Consider the following 14,297-nt stretch of genomic DNA (forward strand, 5'->3'; position numbering starts at 1 on the left):
GGTTGGGCCAGTTTAGGATCGGCACGAACCAACCTAAAAAGCTTGACCCAAGATTAGCTCACTATAGTTTATGATTGGTTTTGGGGTGGTCCTGAGCCTTTGAATGAGCTCTAATTGGATCTATTTATAAATTCAGATCCAATCCACGAATTGGTCCGATTGAGGCCCTGATCAGGCCTAAATGTGCATTTTCTTTTACATTAAATAGATGTTTTCGTTCGAACAATTATTCAAATTTATGGTTGTATTATGAAATAAAATAAATAATAAATTAAATCATACAAGAAAAAAACTAGAAAAAATAATAGTTAAGATTATAAGTGAAATTTATATGCCACACATTATTTTTATAGAAAAAATAGCCCAACAAGCTTAGCCCGGGCCAGGCACAGGGCCACGTGGTCTTGGGCCATTAAACTGAGCTGGGCTGGTTTCAAGTTTCAATACTTAGAATCAACCCGGTCTCAAGCAAATTTGGGCCCACTAAACCCTTTTTTATATTGGCTCAATGCGATATTAGATGAGGCTAATCCAATTCAGTTCATTGCACATCTTAAACCCTTTTTGTTTGAATTTGTGCAAAGGCATACCTTTGATTGGAAATTGATTCATCAATTCCAACATTATTTATGCTGAATATAAATCACCAACACCTTTAAATAATTATCTTAGAATATTTTGGAGTGAACTGATCAGATTATTCTTATTGGAACAAATAGTTGTTCCCATTCTTATTTCTTCTCTTTTTTTTATGTTTTCTTCTTTCTCTCATATCACTTGTTATTTAATTTTTATCTCTTCTATTTATTTGTTTTTGAATTATACTATTTTGTATTGTATTTTCTTTTCATTTATCACAATCTAATAAATATGATTAAATTTATGTAGAAAATGTAATAAATATTTCTAATAATAAATTTTGAAAATTTAAGCACGCGGATCGAGTCGACCAAAAACGCTACTTTATTACACTATCATATATATCAAACCTGTATAGTATATATACATGAAGTAACTTTTGTGTCTCATATATAGTCTGAATTAATATTAGTATTTCATAGGTGAAATGTTTAGCATATGTATTATATACAGATCATGAATAATATTTATTTCAAATTTAATAAAATTTATATCCAATATTGTCTACCTGAGTATTATTTGAATTTGGTATAAATAGAAATTAAATGCACTTTTTGGTCCAGTGACATAGACCATTTAATATTGTCGCCTTTTCATTTTATAGAATAGTATTTTAATTTTGCATCTTTTTTAATTTTTGCGATTTCAACCGTTTTGTTCGCCATAATTCACCTTCACCAGTGAAAAATAAAGGACTGAAAATTTAAAAAATATATGACCAAAAAGTTAAGGGACAAAAGTATGGACTAAAATGAACAAATAGGAATAAAACCCCCCGGCCAATCTTAAAATTTCATGTGAGAGGTGCATACATTTTTTCGGGGACAATGGTGAATTTCGTTGAAAAATGGACTAAAATCACGAAAATTAAAAAGATGTAAGACCAAAATACTACCCTAAAAAGTTAAAGGACGAAAACGCCAAATGACATAAGTTGTGAGACCAAAAATGCATTTAATATGTATAAATAAGCACCTAAAAATTCATAGAATTATTTAATTAAATAGTGACCTTTAGGTTGTCCAGTAATTAAAGATAAAAGAATATGGTAATAGATACAAAGTAATTTTTACATAGTTTTGGACTAGCTAGTTAAATAAACAAATCTGTATATCAACGCTGATTATTCGCCATAATCGTCTGAATAAAATTTCATAATATATATATATATACTTAATTATACGCATTAAATATAAAATTAATTAACATTTTATATTTACTAAAAGTTTAATCCCTTTTCCTCAACAGTAGAGCATTATCTCTATTATAATTATAAAAAAAAATATTTTATCGTACTAATTTTGAATATTTAAATTTATCCTTTAATTTATTTTTTTTAGAAAAATAATAATTTTTAATATTTTTTAATAATTTCACAATTATTATTTCAGTCCACCACTATAGGTTTCTTTTTCTCATCCTCTAATGACCACGTTATTTTTTCTTTAACTAACTTTTTCTTTTCCTTCTCCAATATGTAAAATAATTCTAACAAGCACAGGAGTGAAAGCGTCATCACGAGATAATGAAGAGTTGGCAAATAATATGCCAAAAACGTGGTTTGGAGCATGCGTTTCACGTACGTGGAGGACAGAACTAACATCAAACAAGACTATATATTTAATATATATTTCCGTGTGAAAATAAGGCTTGGAAAAAGTTTAACAATTTCCGGACTTGTTTAAATGCCTCGCTCTAAATAATCTCAAATTATAATATAACACTCATATATATGACACAATTTTAAATATATTCATGAATTTGAATTTCACAATACTAACAAAATTTACTATTGGCTATAATTAATTTTATTGGTTATGGCCCAAAATTGTGATAAATAATTATTATTAATCATAGTTAAATAAAAATTGATGCAAAAATCTAGATTATCTACCATGAAACTATTTTTGTCATTTTTAACCATGATAAATATTTTAGCTACACCGTCAAGTATCATTGTCAACTATCGTTGCGTAACAGTAGTCAATAACTATTTATTCCTATGTAATATATTTCATTATTTTTATTCAAATTTTAGATATATTGGAATAATAATGTAATTATCACCTAAAAAAAAGCCAAACACATGAAAATTTCACAAATATATAGATAGACCACATGGGAGTCTTGAAATTGATGGACATGGTACCATATCTTCATGCATCTATATATATTATTCTAAATCAATAATGAAAAAGTAAAATTGATGAGAATGCAGATTATATGTATAATTTGAGTTGAAACCGCGTGGAGGATGAATAATTATGAATGTATTAATTCACTATATATACTTTCATCGTAATCAAAATTAATATACTCCGCATTCAAATTTAAATTAAATGCCATTAATTAATTTTGGATGCCAAGGATTTTAGTGCTTTTGACTTACCCTCTAAACAAATCTTCTTTTATTTTAATTTTTTCATTTTTTATATCAACAAATAAATATTTTATCAAATTTTTTTCTAAATTTTACACGAAAGAAAACAAAGTTTATCCCAATAATTTTGAGATAACCTTCAAAATTTCAAATTGCATTAAGCTTTATTTCACCAATTAAAGAAATAAAATTAAACAATAAATTATATATATGAAATAAGTTTAATTCTTTTTAACTAATGTTTCTACATGGACTTCAATTTGTTTAGGTAAGTATACCTATCCAAGAAAAATTGAACTAACAAAAAATTTACCTAAATTATATTAGGAATGTAATATATATATATATTGGACCAAATTAATTAATATTTATACATTTTTAATTAAAAGGGAAAGAATTAACATTAATGAAGATGGATTGGAGAGGGTGAGGGTCTAATAAGTAATTAGTGAGGTTGGGGTGATTGAATCAATCTTGAATGCAAAAATTGAATAGATAGATTTGAAAAGGTGATCACGTCTTTGAGGGGTTGTGGGTAAATGTGTGACTTTGTGAAAGAGAAATTAAAGACCCCAAATTAAAATAAAAAAAAAAAAAAAAAAGGATTTTCAAGAAATAAGAGGCAAAGAGTGGAAGAACGTGACAGTCAAAATTTCCAGATAGCAGTTAACAACTGACTCTTGGAGTTCTCATCATCTTCTTCTGTGATTTTGTTGATTGTATTCATCATTCATCTTTATCTGGGATGTAGCTAAAGTTATGGGGATAGCCTTCAAATACATGATGTTCATATCTTCTTAATTCTCAGTCCGTTGTTTGCGCTGATGATCAGGAGCTGAATTCTTGAGGAGCTGGTCGTCGTCGATCGTCTTTGGGGTTTTCATGGATATCTGTAACAGACAATCTCGTTCTCTTCCCTTCTTTTTCTCCTAAATTTACGTTTTCTTTATGTGTTTGTCATTCTCATTTAAGGCAACTAAACTATTTTCATCTCCTCCTCCTCCAAGTTTCAAGCCTCTGATCTGGAGAATCTGATATTTCCTCCCGGGTCACTGCTTTTTCCCTTTAGGGTTCTTGTAGCTGAGCTCTTGGGAGTTTTCTTATTTAGATCTTTTGCCCATTTACGTTACCTACCCATCTCCAGTTTCAGCCGTCACTTTCCTGTCAACAACTCTCCACTGATTACAATTTGCCACCTTTTTTATTTACTTTGTTGTCCATATATATTCACACACTGATCAGCTTGGGGGTTTCTTTTGTTCTTCTCAATGGTGAATAATCAAGAAGAAGCTATGAGATCATTACTCTCACTCAAGAAAAATAAGCAGAAATCTGATGTTTTTGGAGAAGACGAGCTGTGGGTTAAGCTGCAATTTCCCGAAGAAGAAGAAGGTGTGGGTGTTGGGGACCAGAAGATGGGGTTTGAAAACAAGTATGATCAGATGAATGAGTACAGCAGTAATATGAAAAGGGTTTGTCATATTTGTTGCAAAGTCTTTAGCTCAGGTAAAGCTTTAGGAGGTCACATGAGAATTCACGTTCTTGGGGGTAAAAGAAAGGATCTGATTTTCAAGGAGAAACGCAAAGTTCATCAGACCATCAAGTTCAAGAAACAAAGCCCGCGTGAAGAGACTGTGGAAAAAGCGGTTCATTTTGTGGAAAAGAAGCACCACCAGTACAAGAAGATGACGACTGGTAACTGTTTTGGTGATTCGGATGATATGGTCAAGAGCCCGAGTTGTATAATCTGTGGTAAGAATTTTCCGTCCATGAAGTCATTGTTCGGGCACATGAGGTGCCATCCCGAGAGGGAGTGGAGGGGTATTCACCCGCCACCTTCATGGGAGAAAATCAGCTCTTCTTCTTCTTCTTCTTTGTCGGATGCCGAGCCACAAAAATTTTATGATCAGATGGAACTTTCAGCATCTGGTGGGAAGAATAGAGCTGTTGATTTGACAGAGTCCTTGAGGGGATGGCCGGTGACTGCCAAGCGAGGTCGCAAAGCCATGGCGGTGGCAGCATCATCGTCGGAGTTTTCGTGTTCGGACGACAATCAGTTTCGGGCTGTTACATATCTTATGATGCTGGCTAGCGGGCATTTGCTTGAGAGTGGCGGCGCCAAAAGGCAAACTTCTGCTGAATCTCAGGCTGCAGAGAGCTTTTGCAAGGCCAAGATTCTTGAAATTGATCAGGTTTCCAAGTCGAAGAAGTTTGGAACTGATTATCCTGTCGAGCAGCTTGGGAAAGAGCTGAGGAATTCCAGCGAGTTTGAAACAGTTGTCATGGCTGGAAGTGGTCTTGTTCGTGGAGAATCAGTCAACAAACTGGAGGGTCAGGAATGGCTTGATCAAGAGCACGATCAGGTTGATTACTTCCCTGATGATGATCAATTGGACAGCAAGATTCCAGGACAACTGAATGACAAAGGTTTTGAGGCTACTTCTAACTTTAAGGTGCCAATCAAGAACAAGAAGAAAAGGAAGAAGTTAAAGCTATGTGAATTAGAATTGGCAAAAGGTTCTAGTCCAACATCTCCATTGCATCAGAATCCACCTGAAAAACATCAGTGTAAGGCTTGCGACAAGGCCTTCCCAACCCACCAAGCATTGGGTGGCCACATGTCCAGCCATTACAAATTCAACGTGAGCATTAAGAATACGAATGGCACTGCCCAAGTGAAAGAAACCAAAAAACACATCGCCATAAAAGGCTTGAGCCGAAACCTGTTTGAGGAAACACAGCATCAGTGCAAGACTTGTGACAAGAACTTTTCGACAGCTCGTGCTCCATCGAGCCAAGTCCCGGCCAGTGAAGATACCCAAATCTGCCGGATAATGCTGGATATTGATCTTAACGAGGCGCCTCCATCAGAGGGTGAAGCTGGAGTTGGGTCTCAATTCTCAACTTACACTTGGTAATTATGATGAACATGCAACTCTGTCCATAAATTCAGACTCTTTTCTTTAGTTGGTTCAAGTTTGTAATTTTCTTGCAGCTCCTAATTAGGTGGTAATTAACTATAGAATGATCAAAAGCTAATAGTTCAGGGCCACTGCATTTTTGGGTGTGGATGGTGGTTCATTAACTTCCCATCAGTTACGGAGACAGTGAAATTGGAACCACCTTGGTTCTTTCTTTGTTTTGCTTAAAGTAAGAGACTTGGAAATCTTGTTTTATGTGTCTATTTTCTTCATGGAGACTATGATAGCCCAACAAGCTTTTCTGTGAAGAAACTAGTACAAGAATGACTGTGTGGAGAAGCTGCTTACTAACAGACATTGCCGCTTCTCTTCAACTTTACTTTATTTCGACATTGGATGAATTTATCTTTTTCCTCTACCCTTTTGCACTCTTCACGAACAAAATTATCATCATATCTGAACGGCCGCACAAGCACGTATATCTTGCACTACTTTGCTTCATAGAATATTTGGACTGTGAAAATGACTTGAAGTCATGCACATAGTGGAGGTCCAGAAAGGAGATTGTGAAGAAATAAATCCTTCTATTCTATTGGCACTTTCACACTGAAAAATATACTTGTGAAGATACACACACTATAATAAGTGTTCCTAGGTATGGAATTGTGGAAAATGGAGGATATTCCACAAAGAAGAGCGCGTGGGGTAATTGAACTAGTCCACAGATCTTCAGTGCCTGATGCTATATATGGATAGGCTGCTCTCTTATGTATTGCTTATAAAAAAATGAAGTGGGAGAAGTTAGCATTTTCTTAGTGTGTAGCACCTTCTCCACTCCCTTCTTGACTAGTAACAGGTCAAACACACAAAACTCTATCTCCATCAACTCCTGGAATACCGTCAAGTACACAAAAAGTTCACATCATGATGTATATACAAGTTTAAGAGGGAAAAAAAAAGGCCAGAAGAAAAAAGCTTTGTTGCAAGTATCAGCGTCATAATCGCAATAGTTGGTGTCCGTTTCCCCACATGGGTCCTATTGTGTCGAAGGGAACTTCGAATAATATAACTTGATATAGACACTATGTATTTGAATGTGAACAGAACGTGGAAGTTCAAGAGTAAAGTATAGCTTTCCTGATGTGTAATTGCGATATTGGTAAAGTGTATTATGTGGTCATTAGGCATTGATGCTGCTTGTGTATGGAAGGTAGCAGTTAGCATAGGAGTGGAAATACAGATATCGAATTTCAATAGCTGCTAAGTAAATATGGAAAACCTCAACTGCATTCTACGCACAATCTCGTGATTGTATTGTGTGAAAGCAACTGCCTGCCAATTATTTTGACTTTTTCGACAGACCCGGAACTGCAATATCGGCTCTTTCTCTGATTCATACGTAGTTTCCGTAAATGATGTCTTGAAAATTATGTACTCACATTTGTGTTCATGAATCATGACACTCTTATTTCATATGATGCATGAATGGAACTTGAGCTCATTACATTTTTCAACCGATGCCTAATTAAATATACTGCATTGACGATGGACCTAGAGGATCCCCTCTCGCATTAATGATTTATATTTATACAGCAAATAACGATTATATTTGTAGACATGTGTCTTTGAAGTATTTCCAAACCCTGGAAAAAATTAATTCTAGTGATTCCTATAGGAAGTATCAATGATTTCTGAGAGTAATAATTATTTTCATATCCATCCCATAATTTTCAAAAAGATGAAGGATAATAAATAAGCAAACTCATCGAGCAATATATACATATATAGATACAGAAAGGGAGATAACTCGAGATATTGCCTGTTGCAACACTGCAGAATTACGTGTTCTGCGTTCTTCATTTTCTGTCTTCGCATTACACACCAAGAAGTGACCAGGGTAAAATTCAGAAATCGCTGGGTGGCATAGTAATTTCTCGTGCCACTAATACTTGTCAAGTATGATCACATTCATATTTGGAGCAAAAAAAACCTTGTATGAAAAAAAGAAAGCTGCAGAATCAGCTATAGTACAATGTGAAAATTCTCTTACAAAAAGAGCTAGCTAGCTACTCGCAGTTTCACCTATACATCTACCTCTGAGGGGAGAATAACCACCGTAGCATATATATCAAAATCTCGAGTATGGGTAGAAAGTGAAGGAAGAAAATTGCTAAAACTAAGTTGGAACAACCTCCACATAATTTGGTGATAACTGGAATAAGACACTTAAGATGATTACCAACAACACTAGCTGCAGAAAGAAACATGAACTGTACTTACAAACCCTCTTTTGTAGCTCCAACGTTTCATCAGCACTGGCAATGTCTTCACAAAAATTTTCCAACGTCTCAGCTTGTTTCTTAAGCATCAAAGCCTTGTTTTCTGCATTGCCAAGCTTATCGAGTATTTCTGTCTGCTCTGACACTAGAGCTTTCTGTTCTTCCAAAACAGTAATATGATTTCCAGCAGCCGCTTTCAGCTTTTGGACCATGCTTGATAATGCCAAATATTCTACTTCAACTTCAATCTTTTGTTTAAAGTGGCCCTCAAGTTCAGTTTCCACAGCTCTGTTTGCTGTTTCTACCACATCAGATTGCAGAGCTGGGGAACAATCCTGAGGGACCCTTCGATCAGAGATTGTTTCTTGGAGTTTTTGTTCGACATCTATAAACTCTTTGTGAGAGTCTGAAACAGAATCATCAACTGAAATATCTTTGATGATTTCCTTAATCTTTACCAGCTCTGCATGAAAATGAAACTCATTAGTCAAAAATTAAATTGAAAACAAAGAGAATAATAGATGAATTACTTCCCATAACACAAATAATGCTACAAGATCCCTGGAACTCATTATTTTAATTTCTTCACTTTGTTTGTGGTCGGTCCTTTTTCTTTTATGGGGGGGGTTTTGGGTCTAAAATCCAAACAGGCTTAGTAACGTATAACTGAAAATAAACTTGCAAAAATTAATAAACAAACTGATCAAAAGGAAATATGCAGACCAACCTTTTTCTAGTGCTTCTTGTGTAGATTGGAGCACGAAGATAGATTCAATTAGAGGATCCTGATCTCTAGAGGATCCATGATTCTCGCTTCTTTCTTCTTTGACCTCCGAAGATGAGTCAGCAACTACATCTTCAGGCGACGATTCTTCACATCCATCCTCACCATCTCTATCATAAACATCTTGACGTCCATCATTGTCTTGTTCACTGTCCTGAACTTCATCACCATTTTCTCCATCATAATCCTTCGGCCTTTCATTTTGTGTTCCATTATTTGTGAAATAAGTTCCCTGCATAAATACAAAATTGGAACTTCGCGAGTCAGATTCCAAGCTGGAATGAGAGTTTTCCTTCTCGATTTTGACCCGTTCTCCTCTAGCCTTCTTAGTGCTCTCAATCCGACCCTTTCCCTGCTGACCACGCTGCACTGAGTGCGTCAAATTCTTTCCACTCAAACTCCTCATCCTGCCCTTATCGCGCAGAAATCCCGCAACCACCGGATTCTCATACTTCATCCTTGGAGCGCTGGCTGCTGTCGAGGACTTGCTACTCTGATCCTCACTGTTCTCTGAATCTGTTCCAGCAGCAAATGGTGGGCCCAACTCCAACCCTGAATCATCAAGCTGAGCAAAACCGTCCAAACTTCTAACCAGAGCATTTGTGGAAGAAACTGAACCGTCACTCTTCTGCTTGCGTTCTGCATAAACTTGCACCCGTTTGCTCGAATTCAGACCTGGATACAGTGAGTCCTGTGTCACCATCTTACTAGTAGCAATGCTACTATCCCCACCCTTATTGGCATCTCTCTTGATCCTTCTCCATTTCTTCAGGCCATAACCTTTCCTTGTCGTCGAAGGGGATGGAGACACTTCAGGTTTCAAATCCACAGGAGGCAAACTTACAGAGTCCAAGACGTCAGCTTCCTTTTGCTCCACCTCAGGGAACAACTCATTGTTATCATTATTTTCCACTGAACAAGACCCATTAATCTGAACCTTAGATTCACCAAAATTTTCCAAATTCCCGGAAACAGAATCATTAGTAATTTCCTCATTATCTTCCACTGATCCAAGTACAGAACACTCGCTTTCCAAATCCATATGCAGTAAAAGTCACCTAAATTCCAACTAACAAATACTAGGCAACTTTGATATTCACCCCGAAATTATTCAGATCAAGATCGAGAACAAGCAACTATCATTCCAGCCCAAGGAATTATCCAATACACCGGAAATTCTGAAATCAATGGCTTCCCAGTTGCAATTGAATTCCGAAAAAACTTTAAGTCGGAACTCAATTCAATTTCTTCCAAGGGAAACTTGAAGTAAAAATAGAATCGACGAAAATGAAATAAAAACGGAGGGGAACTTAATTAACTAGAGTAGGAATTGACAAGCGTACCTTAGGGCTGGGCTCCATAAATGAAAGTTGAAATTTTTTTGGGGAAGAAATCAAAGAGAATAGAAACCCTAGATGCGGGGATGGATTCAGAGATTTATAGGCGTGAAATGTTAATTTTGAGAATAATAATTACGATGAAATTATAATATACTATAATAATAATAATAACAATAGGAATCTTTATCTTTATTAGAGGAGAATACAAAATGGAATGGGGATTAGGTGGAACGTGAGAGGGGTGGAGTGGGCCCCATACTCTGCTGCTGAGTGATCTGGAATACACCTGGCATCACTCCTACCTCCCTTCTTCCCTTATTTTTTTTTTTTTATTGAAAAGAATTTCATTTTTATTTTTAAATAATATATATTAACTAAAAAAGAAATGGTCTTATAGATATATACAATACAAAATATAGAGTTAAAAAAATACTTGCAAAATCTAAAATATCTCAAGGATTTAGTTTAGTTTTTGGAGTAATCCTACAGAATGGGGATGGATTCCACTTCATCATTCTCCATCCTCATACAATTCTAAAACATACTTCTTGTCTCTTATCACACTTATTTAGGATCTTTAACATTATGATGATATCTCTAAAATCTTAACATGTATGTGCAGGATCATGAACAAGAATCTCATCCGCGGTTGGATAATCATATCTCCCCTCATCAATCCCACTATCAACCTATTTTTGTGTTGTTGGAGGCACTCATGATGCACCCACTTCCCCTCAAGTCATGCCCTTAAATTAATTACACTGTTACTTATTCCAAGTTTTGTGATACTTTCCCACCTTTCTGTCCAAGCTTTCATAATTTAAGCTATACATCACCAACTTTTCGACCAAAATTATGTAATAAGTAGACGCGAATCAAACATGGAAGAGCAAGAAATCACTCATTTTCCAGCAATAACAACAAAACCAGCAAAATTCCAATAAATCTACACTCCAAAAATCGAATTACAAGCGAGCAACAAAGAAATGACATGACTCACTTCCACAAGAGAAAGAAAACAAGAAAATCGCAAGATAAATACAGTACAATCAACGATTTCTTCCCAAAATCGCATTCTTCAATCCAATTCAAGTCAGATTTCTCATCACTCCAAACAATCATTCATATCCACACAAATGATAAAAAAAAAATAAACGGAATTCGAAGAAAAAGGTCAATTTCATGTGTGTTATTTACAACGGCGGATTGAATGAAGTTCCACCAGTGCGAGAATTTGGAGCAGCTGTGTTAGAGATAATCAACCCGTCCGAAGCGGCTTCGTTTTCGTCCAGGAATAGCCCTTCTGGATTTCTCAACACTCCATGGACGACAGATATCAACAGCCCCGCCCCAATGCCAATTGAGAGACTATTCAAGGGACCTGTAATCCAGAGAGCCGCGACTGTTATTAAAACAAGCCCTAGAATCACGGCCCAGTCGCTGACCTGGTGTCCCCAGATCAATAACGGATCTTCTCGGAAGAAGTGGAGAATCAGCCACAGGAAGAACACGAAGCCGATTATTATCAGCGCAATCGGCGAGCCAATAAGGGAAATGGCGGCGCAGGCCGTGACGATTATCGCGTAATTTATTGAAAAGTAGGTGGCGTTGCGGCGGAATCTGAGGTATGCGGCCGAGATTGAGTGGGGAAAATCGAGGGCGGATGTGGTGGCCAGGAACTCCGGCCATGGACGGCATCTGGAGAGGCAGGCGGAGAGGTTCTGCGTCGAGCGGGAGATCACGTCCAGGCCGGAGATTGGAATTGTGGTGTATGTTGCTGGAGGGGCGGCGGTGGCGGAGCGGGTGGAGGGCATTTTGGGGATTGATGTTAGGTTTGACTTTGGAGGGAGTTTGGTCAAACTCCGACAGATCCTTCAACGTCCCGATCTGCAGCGCTGCTGGGCAAGTATGTTGTTGGTTCCGAATTTGGAGGGCTGATCCTCTGGGGTGAGGTGCACCAGACTAAGGTGATCTGGTGATGAAGCTGCTGGTTCTATTCTAATTATTGGGCCGAGACTGAAGGCCCAAATTATCTGGAGGGCTTAAACCAAATCCATAGAAAGCCCCTTACTTATTGGTCCAGCCCAAAAGGAAAAATCTTAACAGGCTGATGATAAGCAATGATGGGGCCCCATCTAATCCAATCGAAAACAATATTTACCATTTTTATAATGAAATAAAATTTAAAATTTTAACTTATAATTCAAAAAAATAAAAAAACAAAAATTATCCCAGAAAATTTGATTTTATTGGAGGGCTATCTCGTCTTTTAGACCAAGAAAAACGAGTCGAATCAACTACTGTAATTTTCCCACTTTTTGGTTTTTAACTAAAAATAGAAAATGGGTGGAGTGAGTAAGAGTAAGGGTATAAGAGGGAGAAGAAAGTGAAAAGACAAAGGAGGGCCCCACCCACTTTGAAGCATTTTAGTAGTAGTCTTTGAAAACATTAATTACAAATGTATTTAATATTATTAAGATGGAGTAGTTGTCCAGCTTTGAGCAGGCAAACATGTCACACGCTCACTATACTTATTTAAAACATTTTGATAAACTCGTATTTATTTACAACTTATAAAATATTAAATCATATTTTGAGAATAAACTTATAAAGTATTTAAATAAAATAAAAATTATAAAATATTAATAATGATGGAATTTATAATTAATAAATCCTTAGTTCATCTTATTTTTAGGATGTATAAGCTCTTTTCCTAGAAAATTGATAAATAATTTTTAACATCTTTATATAAAAATAAAATTGAGTTGATGACTTTATTTATTTGATGGGGAGGAAAAAGACTGAAACAATAGAAAGTAGTACAAATACGAATTATTTGTTAGAGTGATGTAGGGATAGGAGTTAGGGACACGTGGGCTTGAAGTGAAGATCCTTTTTCTTTTTGAAGGAAAATATATCAATTCAATTCAATTAATTGACTAATTAGTGTACAAATATATATTATTGGAAATGAATAAAAGTAGATTAGGAGTTGCATGTGTTGAAAAGAAATTAAATTTTGGAGCAGTTTATATGTTAATTAGTTTTAATGGCAAGAATGAGTGGTAAGGTAATCACCACTCTAACAGCCCATAATTATATTAGCTGTGTTTGGTTTGATGGTTTCGCAATTTTCAAGGCAACATAAAACACACTCAATATTTATTTTTGTATTTTTACACTTTATCTGTGTGTTTTTTTGTTTTCATTTTTCTATATATATAATATATATACACTTATATATATTAAGTGTATATATATTATATAAAAATATATGATTTGGCAATAAACAATGATTTTTATCTAAAAAAATACAATATTAAACATACAATATTTATATATAAAAAAGATATGATTTGACAATAAATATTAATTTTTGTAACCCAAATTCCAACATCAAAACTACACCACTTATTTTAAAATATTTTAAATTACCTCAAAAAACAAATCCAAACATATCATAAATGTGCAACACACATTTATTTATCTCTATTTTTCTCTCTTTATCTTCAAAACACAAAACAAAACACTCAAACCACAGTTACAAACACTATAATTGTTTTTTGTGTCTCGTACGCATCTTTCCAACAATACTTTTCACTCTCTCTCTCACACACACACACTCTCAGACAACCCACGAACATTACCACTACCATACACGTGTATCACACCAGCCACCCGCTACTTTTTTGCCAGTCGACATACACGAACGTTGGCAACGGCTATATTCCATGCAGAGGTAAAAAAAACCTTCGTTTTCGATCTTAAGTTCCAACCAAATTTCCATGAACAACACAAACAAAACTGAATTCCTGCCCACAAGAAAAGGGCAACAAAATGAAAATAAATCAAGAAAACAAAGAAGAGAATAATCAAATCATGATGAGCTTTTTTCTGCTTTTCTTGATTATTAAGGGCTCTCATCGTCAGTCCTTTTTTGTTATATTCAGCAGG

The 14,297-nt window shown here is 35.5% G+C and overlaps 3 protein-coding genes across 4 annotated transcripts; 1 reads left to right on the forward strand and 2 right to left on the reverse strand.

Moving 5' to 3' along the window:
* On the forward strand, positions 3,455 to 7,413 carry LOC105175037. The gene has a single exon (XM_011097344.2). The coding sequence runs from the start codon at positions 4,288 to 4,290 to the stop codon at positions 5,935 to 5,937; it is 1,650 nt and encodes a 549-aa protein (XP_011095646.1). The 5' UTR covers positions 3,455 to 4,287; the 3' UTR covers positions 5,938 to 7,413.
* Positions 7,800 to 10,472, reverse strand: LOC105175038 (WPP domain-interacting protein 1). Of its 2 annotated transcripts, XM_011097346.2 has the most exons (3): positions 10,347 to 10,472; positions 8,947 to 10,250; positions 7,800 to 8,682 (listed from the first exon to the last, which is right to left on the reverse strand). In XM_011097346.2, exons 2-3 carry the CDS (start codon positions 10,043 to 10,045, stop codon positions 8,117 to 8,119), a joined length of 1,665 nt encoding a protein of 554 aa, XP_011095648.1. In that variant the 5' UTR covers positions 10,046 to 10,250; positions 10,347 to 10,472; the 3' UTR covers positions 7,800 to 8,116. The 2 variants fall into 2 exon arrangements, with proteins under 2 accessions (XP_011095648.1, XP_011095647.1); XM_011097345.2 differs by lacking the exon at positions 10,347 to 10,472 and having other exon boundaries at positions 8,947 to 10,340.
* On the reverse strand, positions 11,259 to 12,411 carry LOC105175039 (PRA1 family protein G2). Its single transcript, XM_011097348.2, has one exon. The coding sequence runs from the start codon at positions 12,155 to 12,157 to the stop codon at positions 11,537 to 11,539; it is 621 nt and encodes a 206-aa protein (XP_011095650.1). The 5' UTR covers positions 12,158 to 12,411; the 3' UTR covers positions 11,259 to 11,536.

Source organism: Sesamum indicum, linkage group LG12, assembly GCF_000512975.1.
Source record: "Sesamum indicum cultivar Zhongzhi No. 13 linkage group LG12, S_indicum_v1.0, whole genome shotgun sequence".
Classification (NCBI taxonomy): domain Eukaryota; kingdom Viridiplantae; phylum Streptophyta; class Magnoliopsida; order Lamiales; family Pedaliaceae; genus Sesamum; species Sesamum indicum.

Coding starts and splice junctions, on each gene's coding strand:
- LOC105175039 (XM_011097348.2), bottom strand. CDS start 12,157: ATGCCCTCCACCCGCTCCGCCACCGCCGCCCCTCCAGCAACATACACC.
- LOC105175037 (XM_011097344.2), top strand. CDS start 4,288: ATGGTGAATAATCAAGAAGAAGCTATGAGATCATTACTCTCACTCAAG.
- LOC105175038 (XM_011097346.2), bottom strand. CDS start 10,045: ATGGATTTGGAAAGCGAGTGTTCTGTACTTGGATCAGTGGAAGATAAT. Junction 8,683..8,946: donor ACAAGAAGCACTAGAAAAAG/GTTGGTCTGCAT, acceptor ATTTTCATGCAG/AGCTGGTAAAGATTAAGGAA.